At 43.6% G+C, this 14,259-nt stretch overlaps 1 protein-coding gene across 2 annotated transcripts in view; it reads left to right on the top strand.

Annotated features, from left to right (window-relative positions):
- Positions 1-14,259, top strand: part of STAB2 (stabilin 2) — a 168,906-nt gene that overhangs the window by 107,016 nt on the left and 47,631 nt on the right. For both annotated transcript variants that reach the window (XM_033220865.1, XM_033220866.1), the window contains exons 36-44: positions 17-73; positions 1,100-1,195; positions 2,256-2,451; positions 3,901-3,996; positions 6,866-6,911; positions 7,759-7,835; positions 9,039-9,164; positions 11,202-11,275; positions 13,143-13,214. In XM_033220865.1, coding sequence (XP_033076756.1) covers positions 17-73; positions 1,100-1,195; positions 2,256-2,451; positions 3,901-3,996; positions 6,866-6,911; positions 7,759-7,835; positions 9,039-9,164; positions 11,202-11,275; positions 13,143-13,214 — 840 coding nt within the window. The remainder of the gene's footprint in view (positions 1-16; positions 74-1,099; positions 1,196-2,255; positions 2,452-3,900; positions 3,997-6,865; positions 6,912-7,758; positions 7,836-9,038; positions 9,165-11,201; positions 11,276-13,142; positions 13,215-14,259) is intronic.

Here is a 14,259-nt window from a genome sequence, read left to right as displayed (position 1 = left end):
TTTGTGTTTTACCAAGGGAAAATGTAGGACGTGCTCCTCAGAGCTGATCTGCCCATTCGGAACTAAACCTCTAGTAAGTATTTTGTCCATTTTGATAAAATAGTTTCCAGATCCGAGGAGTCCCAGTTAGAAAATGAACCTCAAGATTATGTGATTTTGCACTTCCCTCATTCCTTCACTTAATTTGAATTACATTTTACCTCATTATATTATATGTATCTTTGTAAAATCCTACATCTATATTTTTGGACCAAGGCAAAATTTAATAAACATAAATGGGTTCATATGAATCAACAGGACAGAAAGACATTTTTTATGTCCTACATCTTTCATATCCCAGTAGCCAGTTGAGGACAGCAGCAAGAAATCTTATTAGAGAAGGAGAGATTCCATATCCAAAACTATATCAAGCCTGGATATATTCCACCTGCCTGATTTCCTTTTATAGTCGAAGTTGCAACTAACTTCCTCAAAGAAACAGATGGCAGATATTGGGGAAGTAGACAATCCATGTTTCTTGTTGCTATTTATTGTAAAAGATACTTCTGATTACATTACAAAGAATACTCATGTACCTTCAACAGCATAATAGTTTTTACAAAATATATAATAAATTTTTAATAAATTTACGATGTATTTTAATAATCTATAAACCATACAGATGTTCTCATTTGAGGTTTAATTTAATATTGTATATTATAATCTTTGTACACAGCCGTAATCCTTTCCTGGGCCAAAGCAGAATATAAATCAATTGAAACCAAAGTTCAGTTTAATCAATGTACAGTGCTGGAAGGACATTTTTACCTGGTTTACTCTACAATTCTTGCAAACTTGAGTTGTTATGCTAAAGAAATATTCTTTTCATGGAGTACTACTTTAAAGTATAATTATTGGATTTTGCCACCTGGCATTCCAGCAACCAACGTTGTGTTTTTGTGTTTTCTTGCTTAAGAAGCAGTACCAACAAGCCACCACCTTCCCTTCCCATGACACTATAGTCAGAGAGACAGCAATGCATCACCCAAACTACTTGCTTTCAGAGATTGGAAAACTTTTTCCTAACTTAGGAGCTGACATAGTCACTAATATTTCACAGGGTAATGAGAAGAGGAGATGCATCTATACCACCTATTTCATGGGAAGACGAACCCTGTTTATTGGGTGCCAGCTAAAATGTGTGAAAACTGTCATTGTGAGTACAATAATTGAATCATCCTAACTACTGCAGCACCATTGGGAAAATCCATTATATGGTATCCTTTTCAAAATCCCTGTGCATGTACACTTTCTGTCATCTCTTCTTCCTTGTTACCTGCATTATCATTGTCATTCAATGTAGTAGTGATAGCAGTAAAGCTCAGAACAGCCCTGTAATCCAGAAAATGGGTAAAAGCTGCCGTATTCAGTTGCATGATGAAAAAAACAGAGTCCGAGAGGCTAATGGGACCACCACCTTCTCACAACAGGATAGCTCTGTGAGCATGCTTGTAAGCAAAAGAGACAGAGAAAGTGTCCACTCACAAAGTGAAGATAAGGTGCACATGGTCATTTAGAAAACAGGACCCCAAGGCTAAGTACCTCTAGGGGTGCCTTTGGAATTTGCAGGAAAAGTCATGATAACTTCCTGTCCTGCTCCTTTCCCAGAGAACTAGACATAAAGTCTGCCTAGCTGGGCAGAGGTGGGGTGATCTGGCCCTTAGGCTGCAGAGCATAGGGGTGGGGGAGATTTTGTGTATTAATGCACTCAAGAATAAAGGCAAGGAAAACCCAAACAGACATCCTACAGGACTTCCCTGAACTGCAAAAGATTGGTTTGTAAAATGCCAAAAGCCTCACCTGCAGAGGCCTCCTGACCTTCAGTAGTAGATGAAATAACATCGATGTGAAGAGGCCCAGGTCTGGGTTGGAGAAGGCCCCTGGTCCTCCCACTCTCCAGCATCACAGGCATTATTCTTTAGTTTCTTCTGCTGCCCCTCCTCCTCTCTCATTTTTCTTCATCCTCTTCTCTGACATGCCTTTTCCTTTCCCTCTTTCCTACCTCCTCGGTGGAGCCTTTGTCCTGTTCCTAGCACCCCTAGAAATTGCCAAGCTTCACCCAGTCCCCAGAGGGTCCTGCCCCCATCCCTCACCCAGTCCATGTGAGGTCAAAGAAACAGGTGCACATTAAGTCCCCCACGGCAGGATTTCTACACCGAAGCTGAACAAAACCAGAGGATAGAAGTGCATCGTCAGGCTTTGTCCTTCTGTTTCAGACGAGAGAATGCTGTGCCGGCTTCTTTGGTCCCCAGTGCCAGCCCTGCCCAAGGAATGCCCAGAACGTCTGCTTTGGTAATGGCGTCTGTTTGGATGGAGTGAACGGCCCGGGTGTGTGTGAGTGTGGGGAGGGCTTCAGTGGCACAGCCTGCGAGACCTGCACCGAGGGCAAGTACGGCATCCACTGTGACCAAGGTGAGCACCCTCCCCTCTACACAGGCTCCGGGGCTGCTGAAACCAACCAGGAATGTGCGGGGAAAGAGTGATCCCACACATGCTCTCTAACTGGCCTGTCTCCCCAGGTGGGCTGGAATCCTACCTGCTACTATCACTGTGAATTATAAGAGCATCTGTATTGTCATTTGCATTTGCTGTGTTCCCAAACATTTTCAGTCACTAACGTGGACCTGCCAACTCACTTCCAATGTACTCCTTGACATTCCAGCCCAAATGCATTTTTATATTTGCCTATGCACACTAATGATCACAGCTAGACTTTCCATTGTGGACATTGCTTGATAGTTTGAAAAACAGATTTGCACATGTTATTCATTTAATCCACACAGGAACCTTAGGTACTTGAGTATTGCTATGCCCATTTTCCAGATGGGGGTATTAAGGCAAAGAGGTTGAATGACTTCCCCCAAGGCTACACCTGATGAGATGCAGAACTGAGAATTGAATGTACGCCTTTCTGGACTCCAAAGCTTGCTTTTAGATCGTGCGGTTCTTTACCTGAGGATCACTCTATTGTTTCATCAGCAGCAAGACACATGCCTTAAGTCGTTTTTGCAAAAACGGTTATCTGTTTGAGCCAAGTCATCTGTATTCTCACATCCAGATTTCCTTGTGGTCCAGGAACACGTAGCTGTAGAAGGTTGACTCAGGAGGATGGGTTTCCTAGCAATTATTCTACCTGGTATTAAAAACCATACATTTAAATTGGCTATCACCGTTTTCTCCTCAGCTGGTCTAAGCCAGAGAAAACTAATGTACAATTGAATCATTATAATTGGGCCTTATAATATTTACTTTGAATTACAGTGTTGATTTTTTCCTATGTTATTTGGAGTAATTATCTGCTTGCATTTGCGCATGAGTTCCTCAAATGGGATTTGTAGATGACCCTCATGGGGTTCAGCAAACTGCCAAAGCTGAATACATTTTTCTGGGGAAGGCATCTGAAGCTTTCATCCAGTTCTCAAAGAGACTCATCTGTGTAACTGAGGAGAAGAGTGCCACACCAGGCTTATACAAACCCAGTGTCAAGTGGGCTTCCTCCTGAAGTCCATTCTTAGGGGGCAAACATGGTTCCATCCAAAGGAGTCCTGCATAACCCTGGATCCTCCAGTAACCTTGACTGAGGACACTCTCACACTGCTTGGGTCACAAATCTTCAGTGCTACACTGTCTCAAAACTGTGGTCTGAGCCACTTCGTTAAAGCTAGAGCTAATTCACCTGTTAACTTGCTAGATTCTGTCTCCTGCACCCCTGCCCTTCTTGTGAATCAAGACCCCCATTAAAGACCGATTCCTAGAAGTAGGTTGAAGAATTAAGTGCAATAAAGCAAACCTAGTAAATGACAAAATGAGTTATTGAACACGGGTTAGAATCTGATGATTTGCAGGTGTTTTTCCACTTAGCATGTTCTTGTGTCCATGGGAGATGCAACCAAGGACCCTTGGGAGATGGCTCCTGTGACTGTGATGTTGGCTGGCGAGGAGTGCATTGTGAGAATGGTAAGAGTGAGGCCTTCAGTCTTTATAATCTGCTCTAAGCTTTGCTTCTCAGCAGCTACATTTTTCTTTCTAAAAGAGAAATGACACCTTTATTACTTCTTCTGGCAATAACCATAATTCTTTCTTGCAGCAAAAAAATTATAAAAGCAGAAAAAAGAAAATAAAATCACTCATACCCCCAAGGCAGGGAAGCACTATTACTGATATTTTATATTAGGCTCCCAACCTTTTTTGAGGTATATAAATGTATATGTAGGGGCTCACACTCTACATACTGTCTATTAACCGACTTTTCCAGTTCACGATATATATAGATATCTTTCCCTGTGATTCAAATAGAAAAATATTAATTTGTAATCTCCACAAAATGTTCCAGTATGACCATGCTACCCTTTTTTGAACCAGTTTTCTGCTCTCTCAAACACTGCTACAATAACCATATTCATTTAGTCAAATTCCTAGAGATGAGATTTCTGAGTTAGGGGTTGGCACTCTGGGGAAAGGTCTTGCTACTTATTGCCAGGTTGTCCTCCAGAGGAAATAGCAATTTATTCTCCTACCAACAGTGTCTGAGAAGGCCCATTTCCTCCAACCCCACCACATTGCATTGATGGTTCTTGATGTGCTTCAGGTGAGGGCTATTAAGAAACACGAATACCACAAAGACGTGGGAAAGCTCAACACATTTAGGGAATCAAAGGATTGCAGAATGAGAGGACTATAAGGGCAAAGAGGAGGGTTGATGAGAAAAGGCTGGAGCAGTGGGCAGGAGCCAGGCCATGAAAGGCTAAAGAGGTTGGACTTCTCACTGAAGCCAACAGGAAGCCATTAAAGAGTTTTCAACAAGGAAGCAATATGATCATATTTTGGGCTTAAGAAAAATCATTCTGACTTTGGATTAAAGAGAATGTCCCTGGAAGCAGGTATCAGAGACTCCCCCTCTTCTGGGATGGGAGCTGAGGAGGAGATCGCAAGTGCTTGCCAGCCTAGGGGGAACTCCATGGATGTGGCATTGACAGAGGGGGCGTCTTTGCCCAAAACTCCAGGCAATGCAAAAATCAAGGGAATGCAGTTGCCTTTTAACGGTGAGCAACAAGGGGTCAGGGAGGAAGGTTCGTTGAAAAGCTGACTTGGGAATTCTGATCCCAAGCCAAAGAAATATCCCAGAGCAGGTGTCAAATGTCAGGGTACAGAGCCAGGCTTCTGAGAGCCTGGGAGAGGGAAGCAGGAAGCAATGGGGTCACATAAACAGTAAGACATTTTAGGTGAATCCCCAGAATAAATACAATAGACTCCTCTTCTTTCTCTACTCTGAAGAAAGACCTCACCACTCACGCACCTGGTCACACAATCTAGGAACCTCCCTACTCAGTTTCCGTACCTCCCTGTCCCTCACTAACATACCTAACATATTCCATGTCTCCACATCTCTCAATCCATCTCTTCCTCCTGCTCCCCACTTACCACTAGCCTTGTGGTCTCTTTGTTTCCTGGCCTATCTTCCTCCACTCCGTACTCCACATTACTGCCAGATAGAACTTTCCAAAACATAGATCGTGGTTTTCACCCCAACTCCTCCCCAGGACTTGACAACTTGCTGTGGTTCTTCATTGCCTACAAAAGAAAGTCCTAACTCCTTAGCAGGATGGACCACACAGGCTATTCACCAATGAACACGCACCCAGTTTTCTAGGCTTATCTCCCATCCCTGTCTCCAGCGCACACTGTACACAGGAAGTTTCCAGTCTAGAAAGGGAAATAAATGTTTAGTAAAAGACAGGAAAAATTGTGTTATGGAGTACAAAACAAAGAGCCTGTAGACTACAACAAGGAAGACAAATCCTTTGTGTGCAGACTCCTCACTCGTAAGACCATAGCAGACATCACTAATCAATCATGGCACTCCCTCCTTCTGTGACCAGCCAGGGGCATCCAACCCTTCTCAAAGTAGCACACCATGAAGCTACTACCAACTAATTGATGTTGGCTCAAATGTTTAGAGCAGGTTCCAGAGAGGAGAACATAAAACATGATTGAAATTCCAACAGGTAGATAATAGAGAGAAAGGGATTGTTTAGGCTCAAGGAATAAGACACAGGCACAAAATTGCCCCCATTCCAGCCCATTTGAGTCTGAATTTCCTCTGACATCACTTTTGCAGCCCTCTGTTTCAGGACCTCCTGTATGACTTGGCCAGGACTGGTAAGATTTCTATCCCAAAAGCTCTTAGCATGAGCATCCTATCCAAGAGTATTCTTCCCTCATCTCTAATGATTTCTTTCTGGATCTCGTCCAGTCAAGAAATAGGTAGGCATCCAAGAGCAATAACCTATGCTGTGTTCAGGAAATTTACATATTCAACAGATAATATTGTGTACCTGCTGTGTGCAAAACCCTGTGATTTTCTGCACATGCAAGAAAAAATGTTATATAGTTTTGCTTGTTTATAGCACTCCATAATAAAATGATGAAAAATGAGAATAAAATTAGGAATAAACTAGAAAGAATAGCATAGGGAATACAAATAAAAGAAAATCAAAACCCAGAAGAGAGATACACATCAACACCCAGACCATAAGAGCACATGGTCACATTCCAGGGAGAATTCTGTGTTTTATTCACCCTTGCATTCTCACAGCCTAGCCCAGGGCCTGGCAAACAAGACACTATCAATGTATTTGACCTTCAGATTTGGCTTTGAGCTTCGTGGCAACCAGTATAAAAAAGGATTGGCATGGTCTCATAGTTTTATATCGCTCACATGATACATATCACTTCCAAAGAAGTAGCTTTTCCGAGCACAAAATACGAAAAATCCTCAGGTGAGATTTAGTAAGAGGGGTGAGACAGCAACTGCTCTCTTTTTCAGTGACCACAGAAGACAACTGCAATGGGACGTGCCATACCAGCGCCAAGTAGGTAGCCTTGGGCCGCCTCTGGGGACAATGCAAAGGGGATTTTTTTCCCAATATGGTCTACCCTAGTCTCTATCCTCGGGATTTGTTTCCTGACACCATTTCTGAGGGCTTAGGATAAATTTAAGTATGAAACTAAAACTATCTCTGATGAGGCCACTATCGAATAGCCAGATCCAGGCTTTCCAACAAGCTGCCATCTGACTTACCTGGCACATTGATGAAAATGCCCACTGCTACCCCAGTCCAAGCCACCAGGACTCTTTCTTGGAGGATGAGGCAACCCAGTGGGCCTCAGTTTCCATAAATCTTGTTCCTGACCCACAGCAAGGCATAGCTTCATAATCCTAACTTCCAGAGAGGCTTAATGAGTTAAGTACCTAGTAGTGGATTTAGACATGAATTCAAAGTCAGCCTCTGCCATTTGTGCTACTGCATGACCTTGAGTCCAATGTTGAATCCCTCCAAAGCCTCCGATTCTTCATTTGTAAATGGGAATAATAATACCGACTTGCTAGGGCTATTGGATAGTGAGTAGATGACACAAAATAATACATGAAACATGGCTCCTAGCACATCAGTGGCTCTCTAAAGCTTGGCAGCTACCCATCTTATTCCTCAACTGACACCTATATCTATGCATGCTATAGTTTGCCTGATAAATGAGTACAGTTTTAGCTGCCTGTGGTGGGGTCATGCCAGAATTAGACTCTTTCCCCAAGCTTTAGGACCTCTGAGTGTCTCATGGGGGCAGGCACCAGGATACTGGGGGTGAAGGGCATTGTGAGTCACGTGGTGGGAGGTGGAGTCTTCTTCTGCAAACCTCATTTGCCCTTCCTTGTTGCAGCTGCCTTCCCAACTCAGATGGTACAGCTTCATGCAAGTGTGCAGCAGGATTCCAAGGAAATGGGACCACCTGTACAGGCAAGCAAAGGAAGGAATTTGCTGGGGGCTGGCAAGGCTTGCATGGGCTATTGAGAGATTCTTGTTCCTGCAGTCTGAATGGGCCTCAGCAGCTGGTGCCAACCACTGATGGTGAATCGCATATAATAGGGCAGTTGATTGTGCCTGGGGACAGGAAACCAAATGTTCAGTCTTGACTACAATTGGAATCACCTGGGAAGCTTTAAAAACCAGTGATTTGTGTTGAGAACCCACATAAAGAAATGATCTGTGTTTCAGATGATGGATATGCTAATTACCCTGATCTATACGTTATATGCATCACGGCATTACTATAAACCCCAGAAATATGTCCAATTATGTGTCCATTAAAAAAAATCTAACACTGATTTGATTGGCCTAGGGTATGGCTGGGGCATCGAGGGTCTGGAGTAGACTAAAAAGGAATTTGAGCCCGGTTCTTCCTCCAATTACCCAAGTGGCCTTGGATAGGTCATTTGTAAAGTAAACTTAAAACTACCTCCCTTGCAGCGTGGTTTTGAGGTTAAGTGAGCTCTCTGTGTTCAATGGAAGAATAATGCAGCTGTTGAAAACTCAGCTCAACTTAGACTCCCCAAGTTTGAACCTAAGTACTTATCACTTACATTACCTTGGGAAAGTTTCTTGACTGCTCTTTGCATTATTATTTTTATCTGCAAGTTGGGGATCATAAGACCTCAGTCACTGAGTTGGACAGTAACCTGAATTAATACCTGTGAAGTGCTTAGAACAGACCCAGCACATAGCACTCAATAAATGTAAGCTAATATTCTTATGGTGCCTGGTGCTAGAAAAAAAAATGGAAAATCTTAAGGTCATTTTTCTCTCAAGCACTGTGTCCTGGCAGGCTTTGGTCCAGATTGTGGCAGTGCTGGACAATGATCACACCAATCCACTTTCTAGACCATCTTACCCTGGGATTCTCCCAGAGGGCCAAGTAGCCTCACCTTGGTCCCCAGGTGTGTCCTGCAGTAGGATGCGTACAGAATGCTAGTAAAAACAGCTAGAAAAGGCAAACCACGAATGTTTTTCTTGCTGTTTTTGGGAATTGGCCATATTTAATCCAGTGCCTGCTCAAGTAGTTTTGCAGTATCTTCCATTTCTCAATGACTTAAGGAAAAATACATCAATGGCTTTTCCTCTTCCCCCTCCCCTTCCCCTTCTGCTCTGTGTCATTTTCTATAGCAATCAATGCCTGTGAAATCAGCAATGGAGGTTGCTCTGCCAAGGCTAACTGTAAGAGAACCACCCCAGGAAGGCGAGTGTGCACGTGCAAAGCAGGCTACACGGGTGATGGCATTGTGTGCCTGGGTAGGTACCCTTCCCTCTTCCACCAGCGAAACAGTGTAAGAGTCAGAGCCCTATTGAATGATTACAGCGTGTGTGCCCTGATTGTCGGGACACAAAACTGAGGTCATTATTCTGTTTGCCAGGGCAGGAAAGTGTAAGGGCATAGAAAAGTGACCACAGGGTATGAAGTCATGTAATGTCCAAAAATTACTTTGAAGTGGTAAAAGGAGATACATTTTCCAATTAAACATCATGGCGATGACAGAACGTTTAAACTTTTATTAGTTCCTTTTTATACAAGTAGCACATGCTCACTGTAGAAAAAGAAAGCACACATGCTGGAGAAAATACTCTGAAGATAGTGCTCTTAGTATTGTCATTACCCCATTTTGCTATGCCTACATGTATTTGTTCAACAAAAATGGTATCTCAAGATAAACAGCATTTATCATGCTTCGCAATATAACAAAGTAACTCTCCCTGAAAGCAAGTATACCTCTAACTTTATTTAAATATACACACACTGTTCTACTATAAAGATATACCGTGATAAGTTATCTGAATTTAACTGTTTAATTGGAAAAAATTTAACATGGAAGAGTTACAAAAATAGTACAAAAAGGACCCACTTGTTCTTTACCAACATTCACTTATTAACATTTAGCTCTGGCTGGGCGCGGTAGCTCACGCCTGTAATCCCAGCACTTTGGGAGGTCAAGGTAGGCAGATCATGAGGTCAGGAGTTCAAGACAATCCTGGCCAACATGGTGAACTCACATCTCTACTGAATATACAAAATTAGCCAGGTGTGGTGGCACCTAGGAGGCTGAGGCAGGAGAATCGCTTGTACCCAGGTGGCAGAAGTTGCAGTGAACCGAGATTGTGCCACTGCACTCCAGCCTGGGTGACGGAGTGAGACTCCATTTCCAAAAAAAGAAAAAAAACCATTTAGCCCTGTTTATCATTTGCTCTCTTTGTATATGTATATATACATTTTTAAGCCATTTGAGAGTAATCTGTGTATATTGTATTCCCTTTCTTCCTAAATACTTGAGTGTATATTTCCTAAGAATGAGGATAGCCTCTTACATAACCATAGCACAGTTATCAACTTTAGTAAATTTATTATTGATGTAATATTTTTGTCTAATTACCATTCATATTCTAATTTTGTCGTTGTTCCAATAATGTCCTTTTTGACATTTTTTCCTCCAGTGCAGGATCAAGTCTAGGGCCGGATATTGTATTTCATTGTCATGTCTTTTGAGTCCCCTTTAATCTGGGAGAGTTCCTCAGCTTTGCTTTGTGTCTTATGACATTAACACATGGGAATAATATCCTCCACCTCCCCAACTTTTTTTTAGTAGCATGTCCTTTGTTTGGGGTTTGCCTGGCATTTTTCATTCTTAGATTCAGGTTATATGTTCAAGGGCCCCAAATGTCACACAAGTGATATTGCATCTGTCTCAGGAAGCCTTGAGCTCTCCTTCTGCCCTTTGTGTGTGATGTTAATTTTGACCACTCGGTGAAGGTGCTGTGATATCTCCATTGTACAGCTATTTTTTTCTCCTTTGCTACTAATAAGCAGTCAGAGGAGAGACACTTTAACACCAAGCAGATATGTTGTTCCCCATCAAAATATGCTCCTAAGTTTAGCATCTTTTGATGAGTCTTCCCTGAAGCAATCTATATTGTGACAGTTGCAAATGATTGTTCTTAATTCCTAAGTCTCTTCATTCATAGCACTCTTAGATTAGTCTCCAAGATTCTGTGGTTTCAAGTACTTTGCTACAAATGCTCAGATTTATTCCATGGACTGATTTAAGCCAGTAGACAATACCTCTACTGGAACTGGCCTATCCCAGAATAGTCAGTCTTAAGAAACCGTATCCAGTACCCTCCTAGTTCAGTTATTTCTGTCTCAGAATTTCCAGAAAACTTGAATCATGCTTTGACACCCACGCCCCTCAGTCAGCCATCTTAGCTCATCCCTCAAGCTGGCTTCACTTGGAAACCAGACTTGATTTCCAGACCAGATGTTGGCGTTTTGTTTTAAAGAAATCAACCCATGTTTGGAGAACCATGGTGGCTGTGACAAGAACGCAGAGTGCACACAGACAGGACCCAACCAGGTGAGTGCCACCTCTCGCAGGCCCTTACGTTTCCTAGAAGGAAACTCCTAGGCCTTTAGACATAGGCCTGAGAGAAAAAGGCTGAGAATGGACCTCTGATGAGCTGCAGCCAAAAATGAATACTTTAGGGGAAATTCTGAAAGAATCAAGAGGCCCTTCTTTGGGAATGAGGTGAAATGGGGGAAAACCAAGGGTACCAGGACAAGGGACTTCCCTAGTGTGGGGAGAAGTAGGTATCTGCAAATACCATGTGATTCCAGAAGCATCTAGACAGCCTCCCAAAATACTCCCCTTTCTTTCAGCATACTGATGCCCAGAATCCCACACTTTATCTTTGGCGTAAGGCTCTGAAGCACACGTGCCACGGCGAAGATAATACTGTGGGCACTCTAGCAGTCACATGGCCCTGAGTATAGGGAGTTTGCAGCATCTGTCTGGAGGGCAGGCTGGGGGGAGGTGGGGAAAATGAGAGTGCCCGCATCAGAGAATGGGGGTCACGGGGTGGAAAGACACAGGCAGGGAAGCTGGAGGCCTGGAGACCCAAGTTCTGCCTTCCTTAGTCTCTGCCACATGGTGGACAGGCAAAATGGCCAGGCAGGAAATCACATATATCCAAAACTGGATGACAAAGTGAAGTCACCAGTGAATGTTCTATTGACCTCGTTGAGCCATCCGGAGACCTCAGTGCCAGGTGTCTCAACGGGCAGATCAAGCAAGTACCTAAAGTACCCAAAAATAAGAAGGAAAAAAAAAACTGTCTTGAACTGTGTGAGCACACATGTGCATGTTAGTGGACACATTTAGTCATGGAGGAAATTGGAGCTGTCAATGCTGAGCTTTCTTAGACATCTTTTGAGGATTGGTAGTTTCTATTTCAAACTGCATGTGAGATAGGAGACAATCTATAAACTTTTTGGTGCTTGGGACCTCTAAGGGTGCCCATCCAGTCCTAGGAGGCAGTAAAGGAGGATGTGGAATTGAACTCTGAGAACAAGACCTTGGCTGAAGAGGGACAGCTGGTGATGTCTTGGAAAAGGTTTGAGCTGATATTGGGGACCATTGTGAAGAAAGAGGAAGAGGAACAAGGAAGAGGAAGAGGGAAAACCTGCCCATGTAGCCCTGGCTGGCACCCCTGATGAGTTAAAGTTCTCAGAAACAGACATCATCCCAGGGCCCTTGCTGCTACATAGGAGGCCCTTGTGTGAATTAGAAAAGCTGCCCCTTGGGAGAGCACAGTGGGAGCAGGTGTCCCTTCCTTTGGGGACATTGGTGAATAGAGTGTGGGCTGGGCTTCAGCCCAGTGAACACGGAACGTGGGCCCTGTCCCCAGCTTCTTCAGACAGTGTCCCCTCCCTCAACTTGAAGCTTCCACCCAACTTCCTGGGCCAACCAATGGGTTTGGTAGATTGTCTCCACATGCACACCTCAATGGGCTGTAAAGACTTCTCCTTAGCGTCTCCTAGCACTGGTGCCTTTCAGCTCAGCATGGGTACAGATGAGCAAGATATGAGTATGAATGAGAGTGGGATATAGTTTGGCTTCCTTTCAGCTGACCTTCACCAATCAAAGAAAAGAAGTGAATACCTGAAGGCAAGGGATCAAATGGGGTGAGAACATTAAAAAGAACAAAAGGTATTTTAGCAACAAAGATAGGATGTGCATGAGATCCCAGTGCTCAGGTGAAGTGTGTCAAGTGCTAAAATATTAAATATAAGGTGACAATTATAAAATAGATATTACCAACATCAAATACAGACTCTCCTAACATTACCGTGACCAAGATGGAGTTCGGGTCTGAGAGCCAGCTCATGTGGCCAGTACAGAACCCATCTGCAAAATGACCCCATGTGCTTCTGCTCCTGGACAGGCTGCCTGTAACTGTTTGCCAGCATACACTGGAGACGGAAAGGTCTGCACGCTCATCAACATCTGCTTAACTGTGAGTATGGCTCTATGGTGGATGTTCTTCAAGCGTCAGAGCCTGGGGTGCCTGCCACCCCACTTCTAGGGGATGCAGGGTTGAGAAAATATTCCTCTGGAGGCCTCAGAGCTGTGTGTTGACCATGAGGCTCATTTTTCTGGCACATTCCATTGTCATGTTGGGGAGAAAGGAGAGAAGGCACCGTCTGCTACCCCTAGCCTGCCCCTTTGGCTGCAGCACATTGAGCTAAGTCTACCCACTTGCTCATCCCCCATCCATATTGCCAACTCTTATGAAAAAGATCCCTTTCCCCCTTTCCACCAAGCATGTCTCTCACCTCCTCCAGGAAGCCCTCTTAGATACACCTCACAGCAACTTTCCACTCCTTCTTCTCCTCGACTTACACATAGGAATCCACAGTGAGTGCACTCTGAGTCAACAATATAGTGTAGCATTCCAAAAGCTAGTTCTGTCATCACAGAGGCTTAGAGGACAGGCTAAGGAAGATGAAGATTCTCTCACCCCACAACTACCCTCCATGGCCCCTACCACCCCCATTCTACATGTTAACGGTACCTTAGAACAGAGGATCCAGTTCTAGATACCTTGCATTGAGCAGGGGTTCATATGGGGGTAGAAGCACTGTGTCTCCTAGTCCATGCACACATCATTAATTCTCCCAGTTCCCTCTCTCTAAAAAGGAGTTGGGATGTGGGGTGGAGGCTGCCATCAACATTTCAAGGATTGCCACATAACAAAAGGGTTGTTCTTGTTCTGTGTAAGTCCAAGCAGTAGGACTAGGACCAGCGGATGGACATTAGAAGAAAACAGATTTCTTTAAACTCAACTCAGTTCTTTAGTTAGAACTGTCCAGAGATAGAGAGTTTTGAGAAATAATGAGTTTATTATAACTCAAGGTATTTAACTATAGTAATAAAGCAACAGATGGGTTATCAACCCAGACAGCCATTTAGATTCCTCCCAGCCCTGATCCATATGACTCTAGGGTTTTCAGCTGGTTTGCTTCTTGGGACCTCAGTTTCCTTGGATGGTTGTAAATGTC

Source organism: Trachypithecus francoisi, unplaced genomic scaffold (assembly GCF_009764315.1).
Source record: "Trachypithecus francoisi isolate TF-2019V2 unplaced genomic scaffold, Tfra_2.0 Lachesis_group11, whole genome shotgun sequence".
Lineage (NCBI taxonomy): Eukaryota > Metazoa > Chordata > Mammalia > Primates > Cercopithecidae > Trachypithecus > Trachypithecus francoisi.
Note: the sequence above shows the minus strand (reverse complement) of the source record. Positions and strands in the feature narration are given on the sequence as shown.